The 18,366-nt window shown below is 43.4% G+C and overlaps 1 protein-coding gene and 2 pseudogenes across 1 annotated transcript; 1 reads left to right on the plus strand and 2 right to left on the minus strand.

Moving 5' to 3' along the window:
* The first annotated feature begins 441 nt into the window (after positions 1-441).
* On the plus strand, positions 442-2,890 carry LOC118290614 (annotated as a pseudogene).
* A 50-nt stretch (positions 2,891-2,940) lies between these two features.
* Positions 2,941-5,768, minus strand: cdca9 (cell division cycle associated 9). Its single transcript, XM_035618366.2, has 10 exons — positions 5,583-5,768; positions 5,366-5,497; positions 5,084-5,124; positions 4,957-5,008; positions 4,809-4,867; positions 4,053-4,114; positions 3,885-3,968; positions 3,698-3,779; positions 3,328-3,414; positions 2,941-3,134 (listed from the first exon to the last, which is right to left on the minus strand). Exons 1-10 carry the CDS (start codon positions 5,692-5,694, stop codon positions 3,090-3,092), a joined length of 756 nt encoding a protein of 251 aa, XP_035474259.2. The 5' UTR covers positions 5,695-5,768; the 3' UTR covers positions 2,941-3,089.
* Positions 5,769-7,247: 1,479 nt separating this feature from the next.
* LOC118290615 lies at positions 7,248-17,964 on the minus strand (annotated as a pseudogene).
* Between the last annotated feature and the right edge of the window lie 402 nt (positions 17,965-18,366).

Consider the following 18,366-nt stretch of genomic DNA (forward strand, 5'->3'; position numbering starts at 1 on the left):
TAACTGCATGCAAGTTTAGCAATCCAAAGGGTTAGGGCCAGACCTACTGTATAAAAGGGGAGGAGGTTGGTCATGAATGCAAAAATACAGTATTATTGAAAAAACGTATATTTCCATCAAAATAGTTTAGGAGTAAGACTGTGCACAGACTGTGTTTTCAGATACTGGATTATACTTTTCCAGACGCCCTGTGAGAAAATCTCACTAATCCTCCTACGACTTGAAAAAAAAAAAGCCACCGTCTTATGAAACAATAAGCAATCGAGACTGGCCTGGTGACGGCCGATTTCACAGGATTTCCCCCACCTTACTAAACTTTTGTCCCGGTTACCTTTGCCCCTAGAAACGATATTGCACCACATCTCGCGATAATTTATTTTTACAGTATAAATACAGCTCCATCTCCCAGACAGGGGACAGTCAGTCCTACCCAGGTGAAGACGCATCCCAGAAGTTTAGTCGTCGCTATAATAAAATCGCAGGCGCCATTTTGGAGCTTTTTAGTAGAGTATATTCCAACAAGTGCAATGTGGAAGTTACTATTTGCGTCTTCTCCCTTTTGTTTTTTTGTTCCAGCAGACATGGCAGCAGCTGATGTCATCTCCCACCAGGTGAGTACAGGGAGGCTCAGCACAATTTTATTTAGCTGCAAAACGAACCTGAGAAGGCTTGAATATGTAAGACATGCAAAAATTAGCTGTCTCATAACTAGGACTGCAACTATCGATTATTTTCATAATGGATTAAGATAATGTTTTGTTTTGTCCACACAACAAAGATATTTAGTTTAATATCATAGAGGAGAAAAGAAACCAGGAAATATTCACATTTACGAAGCTGAAATCAGAGAAACTTGAACTGTTTAATTAATAATCAAAAGAATTGGCGATTAGTTAATTGATTACTAAGCGATTAATAGATTAACTGTTGCAGCTCTACTTATAACTATTGTTTTTTTTGTTATATAAACATTCATTAGTATGAAATGGAAGTAAAACAGCACAATTTAACCTCTGGTCCAAAGTAATAGAATAATTTAGCTGAACTTTTTTCAGATTTGACTTTGAATTGGAACATGGTTTCCCCGTGTATTTCCTCCCCAGAACGTGGTCCAGAGGGTGACCAGCCTCCCTCTGGTGAGCTCCACCTACGGCCTGGTGTCCAGCATGTACTGCACCACCAAGGACACCCACCAGTACATCAGGAGCGTGTGCGAGGGTGCCGAGCACAGGGTTGGATTTGGTCCAGTTTTCCGGAAAACGGGATTTTGCTGAGAATCCAAATTGGCATTAATGGCCTGTTTTTCCTCCGTCGTTAAAAGGAGCAGTTGTTTAGACTATACTGTGGTGTGGAAAAAGCATATAACAAACAATCCTGTACACTGTTAAAAAAAAAATCATATTTTCAAGAATTAACCAGCGAGTAACTTCATGCATCGTGGTTTTTAAAGCTTCAAGTTTCTAAACATGCGTGTTTTCCTATGGTTGAAAGGGCCACAGGCCAAATCGCCGCCAATGTTGTAGAAAACACATTGTAGAAACCACGTTCTAGAACCACGTTGTCTGGGTTTTCAATGGGACATTTTTGTGTTTTCCCTCCCCCGTGACAGAGCTGGAAGCACAAACCGTGAAAGGCTTCGATAAGAGGAATCTGAGCTACTATGTCCAACTGGGTTCCCTCTCCACGAAGCTGAGGAAGCGGGCATACAACAGGGCCGTGGCCAAAATCCAAGATGGCAAGCAATGCAGCAGGGTTTTCATCTCCGTGCTCAACGCCACCGTGGACGTGGTGGGTCCATTGGCGCTTTACAAAACGGTTTTGTTCAATTGCTTTGTCACATTCCTTGAGATTTATTGGACTCCTGCCCTCATTGTTTTTACTGCTCACGGACAGCAATAAACAAGTGTTTGTTTTTCTAGATTGAATATGGTAGAAATAATATTGCCGGGGCAAACCAGATCGTGAGTGACAAGCTAAACTCTTTGGCGACGTGGAAGTCCAGGAGTCCAGACCAGGAGCGTGGTCATGAGGCAGAGGTAAAGAGGTGGAAAACTAGAGCTGCAACTGTTAATCGATTAGTATTCGACCACTAAATTAATCGCCAACTATTTTGAAAATGAATTAATCGGTTCAAGTAGTTTTTATGTGGAAAACAAGTCAAATTTCTCTGATTTCAGCTTCTTAAATGTGAATATTTTCTGATTTCTTAGCTGTATGACTTTTGGAAAAAAAAAACTTGGGATTTGGGAAACACAATCTTCATTTTTCACAATTTTAAGACATTTTATGGACCAAACAACTAATCGATTAATTGAGAAAATAATCAACAGATTAATCCATAATAATGGTTAGTTGCAGCTCTATGGAAAACACAAACATATGTTTCCAGTCCGTTTCTTCTGAACGTGTGGTGTATATGGAGTTGGGTTTTTTTGGAACACTCAGGTAATCGAGTTTCACATCTTAGCCCTGGCACATTCCCTCACCCAGGAGCTCCAGACCACCTGTCTGGTCCTCGTCTGCGGCCTGCAGGGCCTCCCCAACCACATCCAGCAGGAGGCGCTCTCCCTCGGCCGCTCTGCCTCACGTCTACACCGTCTTCAGCAAGGTCAGGGTGCTGGGAGACCTACCAGACAGCATGCTGGCCAGCAGCAAAGCACAGCTGGGCAAAATGATCGGCTCTCTCGACAACGTCATGGATTATCTGGTCAACAACACGCCGCTCAACTGGCTGCTGGGTCCCTTCTACCCTTTCCTCTCTGGGATTTCGGACAAATATGAACTCTTAGAGATTGTTTTAAAAAAGAAAAATGGACTCAAACTTGACGCCCTCATCGTTTTTATAAAATGTCTTTGCGAAACTAATTTTGGACTTGTAATAAGATTGTAATTTGTCATTTTTCAGGATACATCATGCAAAGGTTTTCAGTCGCATAGGATAACAAAAACAAACTTTATTATATAAAAATATTCTTTAAAACACATGACAAGCAAAGCCAAAAATATTGTAAATACAAATGTTAAGTGTGATGAAAAATCCAAGTGGAGAAAAATAACAAGTCACAGTGGACATGCTCAGGCTTCTGCACTCATTGCTGGCAAGGATTTCGCCTGGACAGATAATCCATCAGTCTCTGAAAGTCCAATATCCAAGTTACAGAAGAGATTACTAGTCGGTAACAATGGAACATTTCAGATGTTTTAAAAATATACGTTTACAATAGAGTTGAAGAATATATTTAAAAGGGCATTTGTTTTGATAAATGACACGAACTTACTGACAATAATAATAATAATAAGTCAAAGTTAAAAATGTGCAGTGTTTACCGTCAGCCTCTGGATCTGGCACCAGGCCAAGTCGTCCAGCATGTCCAGGTTAATTTCATCCTTGGTCTCTTCAGAAAAGCTGACAGTCTACATGTAGAATACAAACAGTGCATACAAGCCTGGAATCTGATAACAATTCCTTACAGTACTAACACTAAGACTACATTTTTAGCCGTAAACCAAGACGCGTCGAGTCTACAAAACGTTCCCCAGCAGTGGGGAACACTTGATTTCTTAGGTCTGAGAGGGATTAATCGAAGAGCACAGTCTTACACGGTTTGGTCAAAACCATTTACATTAAATTGAACAGGGGAACTACGTAACCCCCCTGAGAGCTGGAACCGAGGATAAAATGTAGGGAGTACCGTACCTGCCCCTGTGCTGTAGTTACAGTGATGTGTGCTGCTGAGCCCGCCACTGAACAGTGCAGATCCCCAGTTGAGACGACAGACCTGGGACAGTACGAGAGTCGCGTCAGTGCCACCATATCAACCGCTTCCAACAATCTGTCTTACAAATATCAGAAGAGCTTAAATAATTTAATCCCCCGCCCAAACCTGAGTTTAGGTTTGACCGGTGCCGTCTGCTCATTGGACTTAGTCAGGCGGCTCTGGGTCCTTTTTGCAGTGACTGTGGAGCCCCTGCAGAAAATCAACAGTGACAGTCACAGAGTGCACAGAGTTCATCAGACGGAATAGGACGTCACTCCTACAGTCCAATCTCACCTGAGATTTCCAGTGCTGTTACTGCCAGCTAACGTCCTGGTCCTTTTTGTCTTGTTTCCAAGCTGCAAAAAAAGCAAACCAAAAAAACAACAAAGATGAGCAAACAGCAGCAGTGCAGAGTTAAAGTAACAAAGTCCAGCAGGTGAACACAGTGCATGTTGGTAACCAGGACTGGATATCAGGCCATCATCATCATGCCAAACAGACAATCATGGGGCAAAAAGATCCATATTAAAGGAATTTAATGAGATCAAAATACTGAGCGTTCACCCAGCCCCTTGAACCCCCTGTGAATATGAAAGATTATATCCTGTCACTCAAAGCAAGGATTAGGAGCTGTCAAAATTCACTGGGATGACGGAAACAAACAAAAAATTCCGGAGAGCGGCGAATCATTTCATGACTGAGGATAGGGCACACGCGGTTGGATAAAAGATGCATTTGATAGGAAAGCATCCACTGGGGCTGTGTGAGTGTGGAGTGGAGGAGAGTGTTAAGCATGTAGTTTGTCATCATCAGAAGTGAGGAAAGCTTGGAGGAGGAACGTGGGCTGGAAGCTTTGAGTCTTGGGAATTTGTTCAGCGTTGAGGCGGGAAAGGATAGATCTTTGTTTGAGGTTTTTTTGTAAAGAACCGGGTTGATGAGGAGAATTGAGTTGGTGCCTCTTGCCATTGAACTAAAAGAAGAAGAAGAAGAAGAAGAAACCATGTCATCTCCTTTACGTGTGCAAACATCACCTTCTCCCATCGACTGTACCTTGACCGAGGCCCTCGGGACTGCAGCAGACTGAACTGGCGGAGAATCAGTTGATTTCACTACAAAAATTGAAAACGCATTAATAAATGAATTCTTGTGTCAAAAGTGGGTTTTTAAGATCGTGTTAACGGTCTTTGTTTTACCTCACCTCTTTTACTGTGATTCCTCTTGAGGGGCTGGTTCATCTCAAGGGACTCGTTCTGCAAAAAAGAGTGAAGAGTTAATCTGTTATTGTAATATGTTTTTTTTGTTTTGACATGATTCACTCGTCTCACCTTCATGGCAATTGATACATCACTTGCAGAGACTTGCTCCTCTATCACGCGGGACAGTTTGGAAGGTGATGGGGGAAGAAAACAAAACAAGTCGTGAATCTCATCTGACATTTCTTTTACTTTCACCAATATGTATTTTAAAAGAAAAATGTTTCCCGTAGGTTTATTGTTGTAGGTTTTTTTTTTTGGGGGGGGGGTCAAAAATCACTGATCATGATCAATTTCATCCACAATCTTTCATATAGGAATAAGGGGCGGGGCGCCCTCCCACTTCACACTCACCACTCATTAAATCTGCCAGGAGCGTGTTCCGAAGAGAAAGGGGCATCTTCATCACCTCCACATTGTACACCTTGTCCACAGTGGCCAACATGTTCTCCATTCTGGCGTCGAGCTCGTTCATGCGCTCTTCCGCTGAAACAAATCGCGTGTTGTAGTTGGTTTTTTGGGGGCGCGGAAAGAAGTGTGAAAACATGTGGACAAGCACTAACGAGCAAACCTTCTTTCTCAAACTGCCGGACGAACAGAGCCAGCCTTCTCTGGCACATGTCGCGGCCCTGCTGCTCCTTGCTCTGGGCATTGCTCGCGTTCCTCTTGCGTCTCAGTGACATGTCGGCATCAGAAACACACACACCTGCACAGCGCGCCTCATCCGCGTCTTTATGCGCCACACACCGCGAATGACGTCAAGAACTATGTTGCCCGGCGGAAGGATACTGTTAACTTAAAAAAAAAAAAAAAAAAACATCAGAAAGAAATCTGTCAAATCTTACCATAAAAAAAAAATACCAGCCTTTGGCTCATCTCTGAAAATTCCCTCCTCATTGATATAAAGCAAGTTAATTTTGTGTAAATAAATATGATTTATTTTCTCATATCACTCAAGTTACATTTGCTCAAATTCTCTGACAGTCACCAGGGTAGGGATGGGACGATACCACTTTTTTCGTGTCCAATTCCGATACCCATCCTTCAGCCTTGAGTATCTGGCGATAACAATCCGATACTAATCTGATACAACCTTTTCCCCACTCGTAAAATAAAATATTAATAATGCATTGTTCAGGATTGCACTTTGCTTAACCTAGCCATCTAAAAGCTCATACTCAACTGTGAAACAAATAATCAACTCCCCTAAAGGAAGACACACATAGCCAGCAACATGACTGAGTTATGGATTACTGCTGTATTATTTCTCATAGAACTTTTGGCAGAGTTTTTATGGTCAGCACCGTTCGAACAAACAAAAAACGAATTGAATTGTAAACTGTTAATTAACTAATAATAAATTAACATAAAAATATGATGCCAGAATGTCGTTCAAGGCTCACTAGATATGTAAATAGCCATTTATTTGGTATGCTTACTGTAATGTATCGGAATCGGATTTTACTTCTTATTTCTTCCGATATCCGATCAAGTCATTTTGCCCAATATTGCCCCGATACCGATATGGAATGTCAGATCGGGCCATCCCTAGTCACCATTAACTCCTGTTATAGATCTAAAGTAAAACATATTTCTCAAAATTCTATGAGAATAAAGATGCAATAACTAATGCCTAGTTTTCTGAAGTGACCCAGGTGTGGAAATCCACTGTTAGGATAGGACAGCTTTTTGATCACAACATGCAAACTGTGGGTGTGTGCAGGACTGAATTGGGGATATCATAGAAATATCCTAAATGTCAAAATGAAATTAAAGAAAATTAAAAATGTATGAAGCTGAAGTTAAAAATGAGCCCTGCATTTTTCTAAAACCATCCAAATGTGCAAGGATATTCTGGAGAATATCAGTCTGAGTTAAAGCTGTGACATCAAAGACTGTCAGACCTGTAGTGACTTTTAAGAGAAATTGTAGGTATGTATGATACTTTGGAACAGTGGTCAACCCAGGTGTGACAATGTAGGATAAAGAGGAGCGAGATGAAGGAGGATACAAATTCAAAAAATATTAAAAAGTAAACAGTGTCAAAGTCCACAATAATTTAAAAAATGGACAGTCTGGCAATGGATTTAATGTGAGCCATAAAAAGAAGACGGTGTCTTTTCGTGCTCAAGAATAGAGCTGAGGCAAGCGAGTAAGCGTGCCATGCTATCTGAAAGCACAAAATAAAACGAACCAGGTGCATTTTTTTCCCTCTTTGCTGAAGGTGTTTTGGCGGTCAGATATATGGAGCTCCAAAGCTTTTAAGGCACCACTGGATGTTGGGGGTGGGCGGCCGATTGATGCGGTGCAGAGACTTGAGCTGTTCGGCGCCCAGCTCCTCGTAAGCCAGCCGGTACTCCCTGTTGAAGGCCTCTGCAGGGTGAAAGGGTGGGAGCAGAGATTCACAAAGTCAGGGGAGCTTAAGTACAGTTGTCTGGGATTGTGAGTTGAATTTATCACCCATTGCTTTTATAAGGGCAGTTGAAAACAAATATTGGAACATGTTTTACTTTTGATAAGCCAAAAACAGTAACCTGATAAAATATAGGAACATTTCTGTCCTTTTCACAAACTTCAGACTCTAAAACTATCCATAGTAAGACAGGGTTATGTTGGTTTTCAAAACCAAAATGATCTCCGTCCACAATCACAATTGTTTTAGCTCCATATCACTATTAATCCCTGTCTATACGAACACACATGAAAAGACATATCACGTGACCATTCACATACACTGAGCATGTGTGACTCCTGAGAAAAAATCAGAGCAGACAAATGAGGTACAGGCATGTTTTCACTGACACTATATGCATATTAATGTGGTGAAGTAAAAAAAAAAAAAAGGAAGAACAAGGCAGACCTTTGTCGCTTGACCCCCTCTGGGCGCCGCTTGATCTTTCGGATCAACAGGTAGATCGGTCGGTAGACGTCGTTGGTCTGGATGTTGCAGACAATAGTGTTGAGGAGAGTACGAATCTCCTGGTGGTCGGTGGGAGCCAGCGTCGCCTTTTTCTCCACTAGAAAACACAAACACATACAAACAAACAAACACATCCTTTTAACAAATGAGTTCGAGTTCTGACCAACAATGAAATTGCAAGAAAGGAGGTGCACGGCAAATACAGTAATCGTGTACTAGAAGATAAAATGAAACTTTGTCAAGTAGCATTAAAGCCACAGGTCTTGATGACAAACAGCGGACTATAACACACTTTGCCACTTGCTTAAATGGGAGCAAGGTCTGCGACTCAGATCATGTGGACAAGTGATGGTGGACGATACGGCCTGATACTATGTGTCTTTGTGTGCAAACTCACACAAGGTCCTTCACAACAGGTAGAGGGGATCTCCTGGTTCCTTATGCAGGTTGATGTTGTCCCACAGGAGCTGGACTTATACCTGCTTACTGTCCTGGGACAGAGATGTCAGAGGCAGCTGCAAAGATAAAGTTTTATAGTAGCTATATTTGTGCCAGTATGATACTACTTATATTAAAGAGCACATGAAAGGAAAAACATCTGGATATTGTGTAGGAATAATGAAAAAACATAGTAAGTCTCTTAGTACTCCATTGTTGCAGTGTTCAGAGGTAAGAATGAGACCAGGTAAGTGAGTGGTCAGGTCCAAGCAATGGAAATACCACACCAGGTTCACGAAGATGATGGGGTGCTGGCTGAAGAACTTGTGGGTGTAGATGACCTAGATGGACAAAGAGAAGTCGGACTTACGAACAAACTTCTCGGGATTTGGAGTCATGCATTGTGGACTATGACGCTAAAAAGCCAACTGTCAGAACATGTTTACATTTGCGCGTCCCTACCTGATCCCCCTCATTCTCCAACAGGGTCTCCGGCTCCTTGCGCAGCACCAGGGGGCTGAGGTACGGTACAGACACAGGCTTGGTGTTTGGCCATTTGGTTCCCATGCTATCCTGACAATCACACGCACATTTGCATTCCATCAGTTAATTTCACTGCATTGCAAAAAAATAAAGTGTCACCTGCGACTTTTAAAAAGCGATAGGGTTCGTTTGTGAGAGTGCATGGCACTGACAGACATCTCTTGCAGGCTGCAGGGAAGGCTGGTTGTGGAGACGCCATGGCCGGGTCTCTGGGAGTAGTCCAGGCCCTGCAGTGGACCGCCAACACTGTTGCTGCGTGTCAGTGACGTCCTGCTGCATCTCTGCTGCTTCTCTCCAGCGCGGTGCTCCAGTAGACCCAGAGGGTCTGACTGCACTGGCAATCAGACTAGAAACAGAGAGAAGTCAGGAGGGGTGCTGGAGGACAACTGGACTTATAATATCCCTGCAGGGTAAATCCAAGTGTAAATTCTGGTGCATGCAAGTGATTCATATTAGGGTTGTACCTCTTAGATGCTCCACAATGATTACCTGGAGTTTCTCTTTTGTTCCTCTTCAGGGAAAGTGATAAGGTCTGGTGTCTTAATGTCGGCTGAAGCACCAGCTGTGGGATGGGCGCTGGTGCTGTGGATACTGTCTCCCGAGGCACTGGGATTCATATAGAACCTGAAAGAGAAGGAAAAAAACGTATTTGCTAAGACCTTTGTTTCCCCAATGGGAAGAAGTTAGTATGATTCATCTTAACGCCACTTAAGATGAACATGTTCCTACCCAGTCAACGTGTGCAGGTCGTGGAATTCAATGTGCAATAAGGGAAGGAAGGCTGTGCGACAGAAAGGACAGTTGGTATTGAGGTTGGAGTCATCAGCTGTCCAGCCCGACATAATCTCCTCATCATACACCAGAGCGGCACTGGGAGCAATTTGACATCAGCACCTGTCAGCAGGGAAATAAAATAAAACCTTGCTGTTACTCATTTGACATGCCGGGCAGCACGAGCACGGCCACACCACAGGGGTTGGTTGTACAAGGTTATGTCTGACATCCAGTGCACAGTTTTGGTAGATGCTTGAGGAGGAAGCATGATTTGTCTTCGCAGCTGTAGTGCTTCACAAAATGGAGGACCTGATCATTTGGTCCTTTGTTCCAAAGACAAAGGAACAGACTGGAAAACTCTGATGCCCAGAATGCTTCACTTATCACACCTTGGTGTGAACTCTCCTCCGTGCTCCAGCTGCCATTGGTCACTGTGTGCCCCAGACCCCAGGGGGTCATCAGGCCCATAAAACCCCAGCGCAACCATCTTTTCACGCTCTTCCTGCCTCTAACTTCAAGGAGACAAAATTCTCTTCTCCAACCTCTCAACGGAGAGCAAAGACCTCACTTTCTCCTCTGGGAGAAACCACTGCTCTTGGACCCTGACCTCCATGCAGGCCTGCCAAAGGACCAACCAAGGCTGGAAAGTCTGGTTTTACATCAGTGGCAGACACAAAGTCTGGTCAACTGATCAAGTTCAGGAACCACCACTCAGAGTTAGTGTTGAGCATCTAACTCTGTGGAGGACACAAAAGGGACACTGAAACCACACAGGACGACTGCTGCATCTATCTGGACACACAAACAGCATCCCAAAAGCACTATTCATCTACTTTTCCATGGACTTGGTAATGTAACTTGGGCATACAGCATAGCATAATGCAAAACGGCTAAGCATAGGAATGTTTAACCTTAATAGTGTACTGTGTTGATTTGAGTCGATGTGTTCACTTAATGTTTTTGTTATATCTACCAATAGGTTATTTTGGTGTTAGGACCCTTTGACTAACCCTCTCTTAACCTGAAACTCTTTGTCCTGCAACAAATGGCCTTATCAAAGAAGCACAGCATGTGGCCGAGCCGACACCTTTCACCCCGCCATTTTGTAGTTTTTTTGTTCACTGCCATCTTGTTTATAGTACTTCTCAGACCTTTGACCTTTACGGCCACCTAGTCTGTGTACTTACACAGACAGACACACACACACACAATCTCAGACATATATATATATATTTTGTTCGTTAGATTAGATATTGTTGTTTGCTGGGCCCCAACCTCTTCTCCATCTACATGCTCCCCCTTGGCAAAGTCATTACCAAACATGGTATATCATTCCATTGTTATGCTGATGACACACAGCTTTACCTCAGGAGAACCCCCACTCCTTCTGCTCCCCTGCCAACATCCACACTGACCACCTACCTGGAGGAGGTGGATGAAGCTCAACTTCCTTAAGCTGAACAGTTCCATAACGGAACAGTTGTTTTTAAACAAAGCGTAAAAACATATCTTTTTAAAACAGCTTTTTACTAAATGTATTTTATAGGTTTTCCTTTTAACTATTTATTGAACTTGATCTTTTTTAATTTTAATTTATTGACCATGATTTTTTTTTTCTAATTGAATTACTATATGCTCTGTAGCATTTTGAGATTGGTGTGATGTAACGTGCAATACAAATAAAATGTATTATTTATTATTGTTTCAACTTGTCTTTTAAATAAATGTTATTAAATATGCAGTCTGGTCTATTTAATGTAGCATGAGTGTGAGTATTACCAACCTCTGACCGGTAGAACTCCAAATCCTTCAACCTCCGCTAACTACCACGATGGTGATTCTGGTGTTAATTATTAATTAAATTATCAATAAGAATTCCAAATTGATAGTTAGCATATTGTAAATGAGACTGAATCAATTGATTGGTTATCATTTCCCTAGCCCCGAGGAACTTTGATATTAATTAAAGTTAGTATTTAATATTAACATTTTTAATATTAATATTTTATTATTTTGACAGCCATAACTGAATTATTATATTGCTTAGACAAATGGTACTGTCACCAATGTCCAGGCACAACACAGCAAATGTCTTGGAACGAGTGATGGTGTTGGGGCTACGCTTGGGTGTGTCAACCGGAGAGCCGGTTGGAGTTTTGACGGGAGGCACAGGAAGGCTGGATCTGCGCTCCAAAGGCTGCTTGGTCAGTGAGGCGTCGGTGGACTCTCCCTGGGACTGCTGGAGGACTTGACACCGAGAGGGCTGCGCAGGCTCATGTACATTACGATCTCCTCAGCCAGGTTGCGGGACACCACAGCAAGCACCGAGCGTGGTTGCTCCTGGCTGGTGACGGAGGCAGACTCTTCGATCTGTGACACCAGGAGGGAAGTGGGTCAGCGCCGACCTTGACGTCTGGTCTCCAGAGTCGCTCCTCACACCCCTGACTCATCCTCATGTGCATCCGTTTCCATTTTTTTTCTTCAGTCCCCTCCACATCATCTTCATCTCCCTTCCCTAGTGTTGCTGCTCCTAGCCCCTCTTCCACTGGTAGCTTCCCAAGTATCAAGCCCTGATTATCCTCAGGCTCCTCCTCCAGATCTTTGAAAAGTGCTTTGGACACACTGCTGGGGGGTGGACTCTGGCAGGCAGAAAGAGCTGCGGTCAGGATACGAGCGTCAGCGCCCATCTGTCTGGCCATGTGGTCCACGGCTTTCTCCAGGAGCATTCCGGCACGAGTTTTCGCACTGAAGCTACAGCTGCGCTCAGCAAAGGATTTTTGCTGCTGCTGTTGAGACTGGCTGGCCACATCCCCCGGTGCCAGCGGGGCGTCATCATCGGGGAGAAACACATTGTCGTTCTTGCTGTGTCTCCTGAACAGCTTCCCGAACCTGTAGAACATGTGCAGGAATGAGAATGTCCCATTTAATTTGTGTTGCAACAGTAAAACAATAGAATCAATTCATCTTAAAAAGGGGCACTTAATAATTCAAAGTCATGTTATAGTTCAAATTAAAGCCTCATCTTCCTCTTCACCTGCTTCACCATCAAAGCTCCCGGTAGACAGCTTCACAATACTAGGCACAGGTGAGGGCACGTCAACGGGACTCGGGGGTTCTGCTACTGCTACTGCACTGTCCACCGAGACAGCGATGTCGCCTCCTGGTCAAACAAGGTAGTACAAAGTCAACACTGAAGTGAGTGAAGAAAAAGGGGGGGGGGGGGTTGTTCATACACGTACTGCAAATGAGAATGGAAGTAGCTTCTCTTACTGTTATGTTGCGCTTTGGCATTGTTTCTCTCTTGAGGGGAAAGGACGGCTGTGTGTGAAGGCTCCTGGTGTAACTCGTCCTTGGAGCCCTGATCAGATTGCCTTCCTGCGCATCACAAAAAACACACAGAACATGCTGCACTCAAATATATATATATATATAAAATATACATTTTAAGTGTAAAATTAAAGGACAAGTGTTTAGTGGTACCTAGTGGGGAGGTTGCAGATGGCAACCACCTAAACCCCTCCCCCTCCCTTTCCAAGCATATAGGAGAATGTATGGTATTCATGTAAAGTAAACACGTGGCAGGTGTTCTCTAAAGCCAGTTTCTTGATTAGAAATTGATGAAAACATAATTATGAATATTATATTTGATATTTACCAAAACATCTCCCTAAATTCTACACATGGGACTTCAAAGGAGATCTACTTACTTTTTTGTACACCGCTGGTTACTCTTTTTTCTTTTAGAAACAGGTAACATTCTCCACATCTACTCAAATTGCTAAGATTCGGGACTACAGTGAATTTGCCAGACAGATTTTCAAGGTTCAACTTGGAATCAAGTTTGCAAGTCCTATTGGACCTGCTGTGAATACAATAGTCAGCGCTTTCAAAAACTTTCCAGTGATGTGTGGCTCAGCAGGAGTCAGTACCTGTACTGCAGTGGTTATCTGTTGCATCTTCCATGCCGTCGCCGAGGGCAAATAGATTATGATACTCACCGTTGACCTCGTTCGAGCTGTCGGCACTTCCATGACTCAAGCGGTCGGTGTCATTGACTGCAGATCCTCCTATTGATGCAGCTGGAGACGGACAAGCAAAGTCAAAAGTGAGTAAAAAACAAACAAACAAGGAAACATATTGAGAGAAAAACAGACAGTGCAACAGATGTCATATCGCCAATACAACAAAAAGAAGAATCAGTGATGCTGAGATATTGTATGTTCCATTCCCACGTGTCTGATGAGCGTGGACTCCTTCTTGGACGCAGTTTGGCCTAGAGCGTGCTTGAACTGGGCCACTACTTGAACCACATTACGAAGCTTGGTCCACATGGTTTCGGCTTGGCCAGGGGCTTTCTAAGACCGCCTGCAGTGGGAACACATTGAAGGGTGAGGACACAGGAAGTCTGCTCAATAAATTGTGGTTTGGACTTGTGATTGTGAAGTGAAATATCAAACAAAATGCCAGTGCAAATGGTCCACTGAGCCATTTCTGTTTGATTTTAGAGGTAAATATTGATCTATTGGTGCTTTTCTTTGTTTTTAACATTATATATAAGTGTTGTGCAATATAGGACCTTGTTGTAATATCTGTATGTGATGGCGTTGGAGTGTACTCCAGCTTTCTTCATCTCAACCAGGACTCGCGCAGCCATGACAAGTAGAGCTGCATCACCACTCTATAACACACCTAAAGCCAGAGAGACAGATGCATTAACGTAGGGCTGGGCGACATATCGAGTTTTTAAAATATATCAATATATTTTCAAACACAATATAGGATAAGACAATATCGTGTATATCGAGATTCATGTTGCATTAAAATAACGTTATAAGTTTCTTTCACGGAGCCGCCAGTTCGCCTGTTTCTCCTCTCCCTGTCTGGACCCGCCCCTCTTCCTCTCTGAGCCCCTCCCCTACCCACTCACTCACACACACAGAAGTCCTGCATGCAGCACACACACAGACACAAACGAGAGGATTATTACAAATACTGGTTCGATCATTTGGAGATGGATTCCAAGTTTCAGATGAAGCCTTCGCAGCTTCTGCACCCAAAACAAACGTTGCAAGCTTCATTCAGCCTCGCTGTGCCCTGTTTGCACAGCTCCGTGCATTCTGTGATGCAAGAAAGGAGCCTTTTTAAAATATTATTATTTGTTGTTATTTAACCAACAAGTTTAGTTTTGTGTCAATTTCATGTACATGTTGGGCAGCTGGTTATTATGTGACATTTTGCACATCTTGATTTGACTTGGAATTGACTTGGAAATTACTTTTTTGTTATTTCTTTACCGGAAACAAATATAGAGATATATATCGTGTATCGCCATTCAGCTAAAACATATCGAGATAGTGAAGATGAAGATGTGTGCTCTGAGAATGAGTGATAAAACATTGTGGAGGTTCAACAAGTGGTCAGGAACTGTTTACAATGAGTTCATAAACTGTAATTTATGGATTAAATCATGATTAATAAAACATTCCAAAGCCTTATAGATCCGTCACAAGCTGTTAATAAGGACAACTGATGGGTTGCCAGGTTGTGGACAAGTCATCCTCCTGCACACACTTCAGTCTCAGTCTCCAATGAAATCATTTAATTGTAATTTAAAGCAGTAGGTGATTTTTGAGAAAGCTGGTTTCTCTCTTTGTTGTTGTTGTGATTTCACTGCTCTGGCCGAGGTTGCAGCACCACCCGCTAGCAGGTCTCTTAACGTGTCGACTGGTGATGTTAAAGCCCCAGTGTGTAATTGTCTGGCGGCACCTGGTGGTAAAGTTGCAAACCGCAACTAACTGAGCACTCGACAGGGGACATTTTATGGTGGCGCACCGCTGATTCTTCATGATTACATTTCATTCAACTAGCTGACGCTAGTCAAGGAATTAAAATAAGTGCATTTAACCATGAAGATATTACACAATAAGTGCAAGAATCATGCAAGTATATTTATGAAAGGCAATGGTTTTGTAAGGATTCAAGGACTGTGTGTGTGTGTGTGTGTCTCTGTGTGTGTGTGTGTGTGTGTGTGTGTGTGTGTGTTTGTGTGTGTGTGTGTCTCTGTGTGTGTGTGTGTGTGTGTGTGTGTGTCTGTGTGTGTCTCTGCGTGTGTGTGTGAGTGTGTGTGTGTGTGTGTGGGTGGGTGTGTCTCTGTGTATGTGTGTGGGTGTGTGTGTGTGTGTGTGTGTCTCTGTGTGTCTGTGTGTCTGTGTGTGTGTGTGTGTGTCTCTGTGTGTCTCTGTGTGTCTGTGTGTGTTTCTGTGTTTCTGTGTGTGTGTGCGTGTCCCTCTGTGTGTGTGTGTGTGTGTGTGTGTGTGTCTCTGTGTGTGTGTCTCTGTGTGTGTGTCTCTGTGTGTGTGTGTGTGTGTGTGTGTCTCTGTGTGTGTGTGTCTCTGTGTGTGTGCGTGTGTGTTAGGTAATGGTAATGTGAATATTTCACTAAGTTGACCTCCTTTCTCTTATACCAGGTACAGCAAGTTGTACATGAAGGAGTCCAAGACCTGGAGGTTGTCTGCCACGGACCAGAGCACTGCGACCAGACGATCCCCTTCAATAGCTAGAGAAGCAGGTCAGCAGAGGACCAGGTGAGTCAGCTCATGATACTGTAGGTTCTTCTTCCTTAGATAACTGACAAAAACTTTTCACAATATCTAAACTTAGCAGAATCCAGGGACAGCATCATCAAACAAGTCCAAAAGAGCACATTCCTAGGAACAGATAACATACTAACTAAGATAGCTAACTAAGATACTGCGCAGAATCCTCAGGACCTGAGCTTGAAAGAGGAATCACAAGACATGATGTCATGGTTTTTGCATGCTTTTGGTCTGGTTCAGAGTAGGAGAATGTAACATGCACTTGCCAAAATGTACATGGCTAGTAAAGAGACACTCCCCCCCTGCGCAGAAATGGCCTGTTGGTGGGTGTTTGTTAAGTCTGATGTTTAATCAGAGGTCGAAGAGAAAAAGTGAAGAAAAACTGGTGGTGACCTTCTGTGCTTTTCAAAATCTTGGTACATCTTTTATTCTGAACACTGTACACTTTGCAACACTTTTACTTTTACTGGCTGGTTGTAGAAGTTCCAGAGTGGCAATGAGGCTCTTCTTCTGGGGTAAGTTTCAGGCTTCTAGCTATAAGCACACTCAACAGAAACCTTTCCTGCATAACATTGTTTCTGCCAGAATGAGGCTTGTAAAAGCTGCTTGTTGTCCACATAACTTTGTTGAAGAGCCTTAACTTTATCCAAGAACATTTGTCCTTACAGCTCATCTAGTTTAGCTGCATGTCTGGCTTTTTTCTTTACTGAGCAAACTAAGCATACTGGCTTGTCCATTTCTCTTAGAAAGCATGACATTCTGCATACACTTTTCTGTTCTTGTCAGTTGCCATAATGCTTGATGACATAACAACTATGTGTGTTTCCTTCACCCTGACCATGACCTGACATGCAAACAATTATAATGGGCCTTTGTTAAGGACATCTTGGTCAACTGGGAATGAGCCCTTACCTCAAGTAAAGGAGTTTAAGTACCTCGGGGTCTTGTTTGCGAGTGAGGGGACAATGGAGCGTGAGATTGGCCGTAGAATTGGAGCAGCGGGGGCGGTATTGCACTCGCTTTGCCGCACCGTTGTGACAAAAAGGGAGCTGAGCCGGAAGGCAAAGCTCTCGATCTACCGGTCAATCTTTGTTCCTACCCTCACCTATGGTCATGAAGGATGGGTCGTGACCGAAAAAACGAGATCGCGAGTACAAGCAGCCGAAATGGGTTTCCTTAGAAAGGTGGCTGGGGTCTCCCTTAGAGATAGGGTGAGAAGCTCAGTCATCCGTGAGGAGCTCGGAGTAGAGCCGCTGCTCCTTTGCGTAGAAAGGAGCCAGTTAAGGTGGTTCGGGCATCTGGTAAGGATGCCCCCTGGGCGCCTCCCCTGGGAGGTGTTCCAGGCACGTCCAGCTGGGAAGAGACCTCGGGGTAGACCCAGGACTAGGTGGAGAGATTATATCTCCACACTGGCCTAGGAACGCCTCGGGATCCCCCAGTCAGACCTGGTTAATGTGGCCCGGGAAAGGGAAGTTTGGGGCCCCCTACTGAAGCTGCTGCCCCCGCGACCCGACCACGGATAAGCGGTTGAAGATGAGATGAGATGAGATGAGATCTTGGTCAACTATTTTGTCATTTTTTTCTTTATTTTCATTAGTAATTCATTCCTGTCAGGAGTTATTTCTGAGCTGCTTGTTTTGGATTTATCTAATTGACTCACAGGCCATATCAAACTTTGTCATGGGCCATATACTGATATCTAAATCTCCATCCCTGATCTACATGAGGTATCTTTAATCAGTCTGAATCTCCAACCAATCAGCTCTAACTGGTTTGTCCTCTGCCTTCACACAGCCAGAACACAGTAATGTGTGTTTCTGGTACATCCCTCTTAGTTTGAGAGGCCTGCCTCCTGGACCTGACAGAGATTAAAGACAAGTGTCTTTCTGTTGGACGAGATTGCCCATCTGGGCAATGACCTGTGACCTCTGATATTGTCTGGTCTCGACTGTCTATCACTGTGGAAGAAATCAGGTTATTGGAGTACGAGAGTTATCCAGCACGTGTGGTCCAATGTTTCACAGAGGAAATATTTCCAACTGTGCTCTTTAGCTTCTGATTTACGCAACTGTTTGTTCATTGCA

This window comes from Scophthalmus maximus, chromosome 18 (genome assembly GCF_022379125.1).
Source record: "Scophthalmus maximus strain ysfricsl-2021 chromosome 18, ASM2237912v1, whole genome shotgun sequence".
Classification (NCBI taxonomy): Eukaryota; Metazoa; Chordata; class Actinopteri; order Pleuronectiformes; family Scophthalmidae; genus Scophthalmus; species Scophthalmus maximus.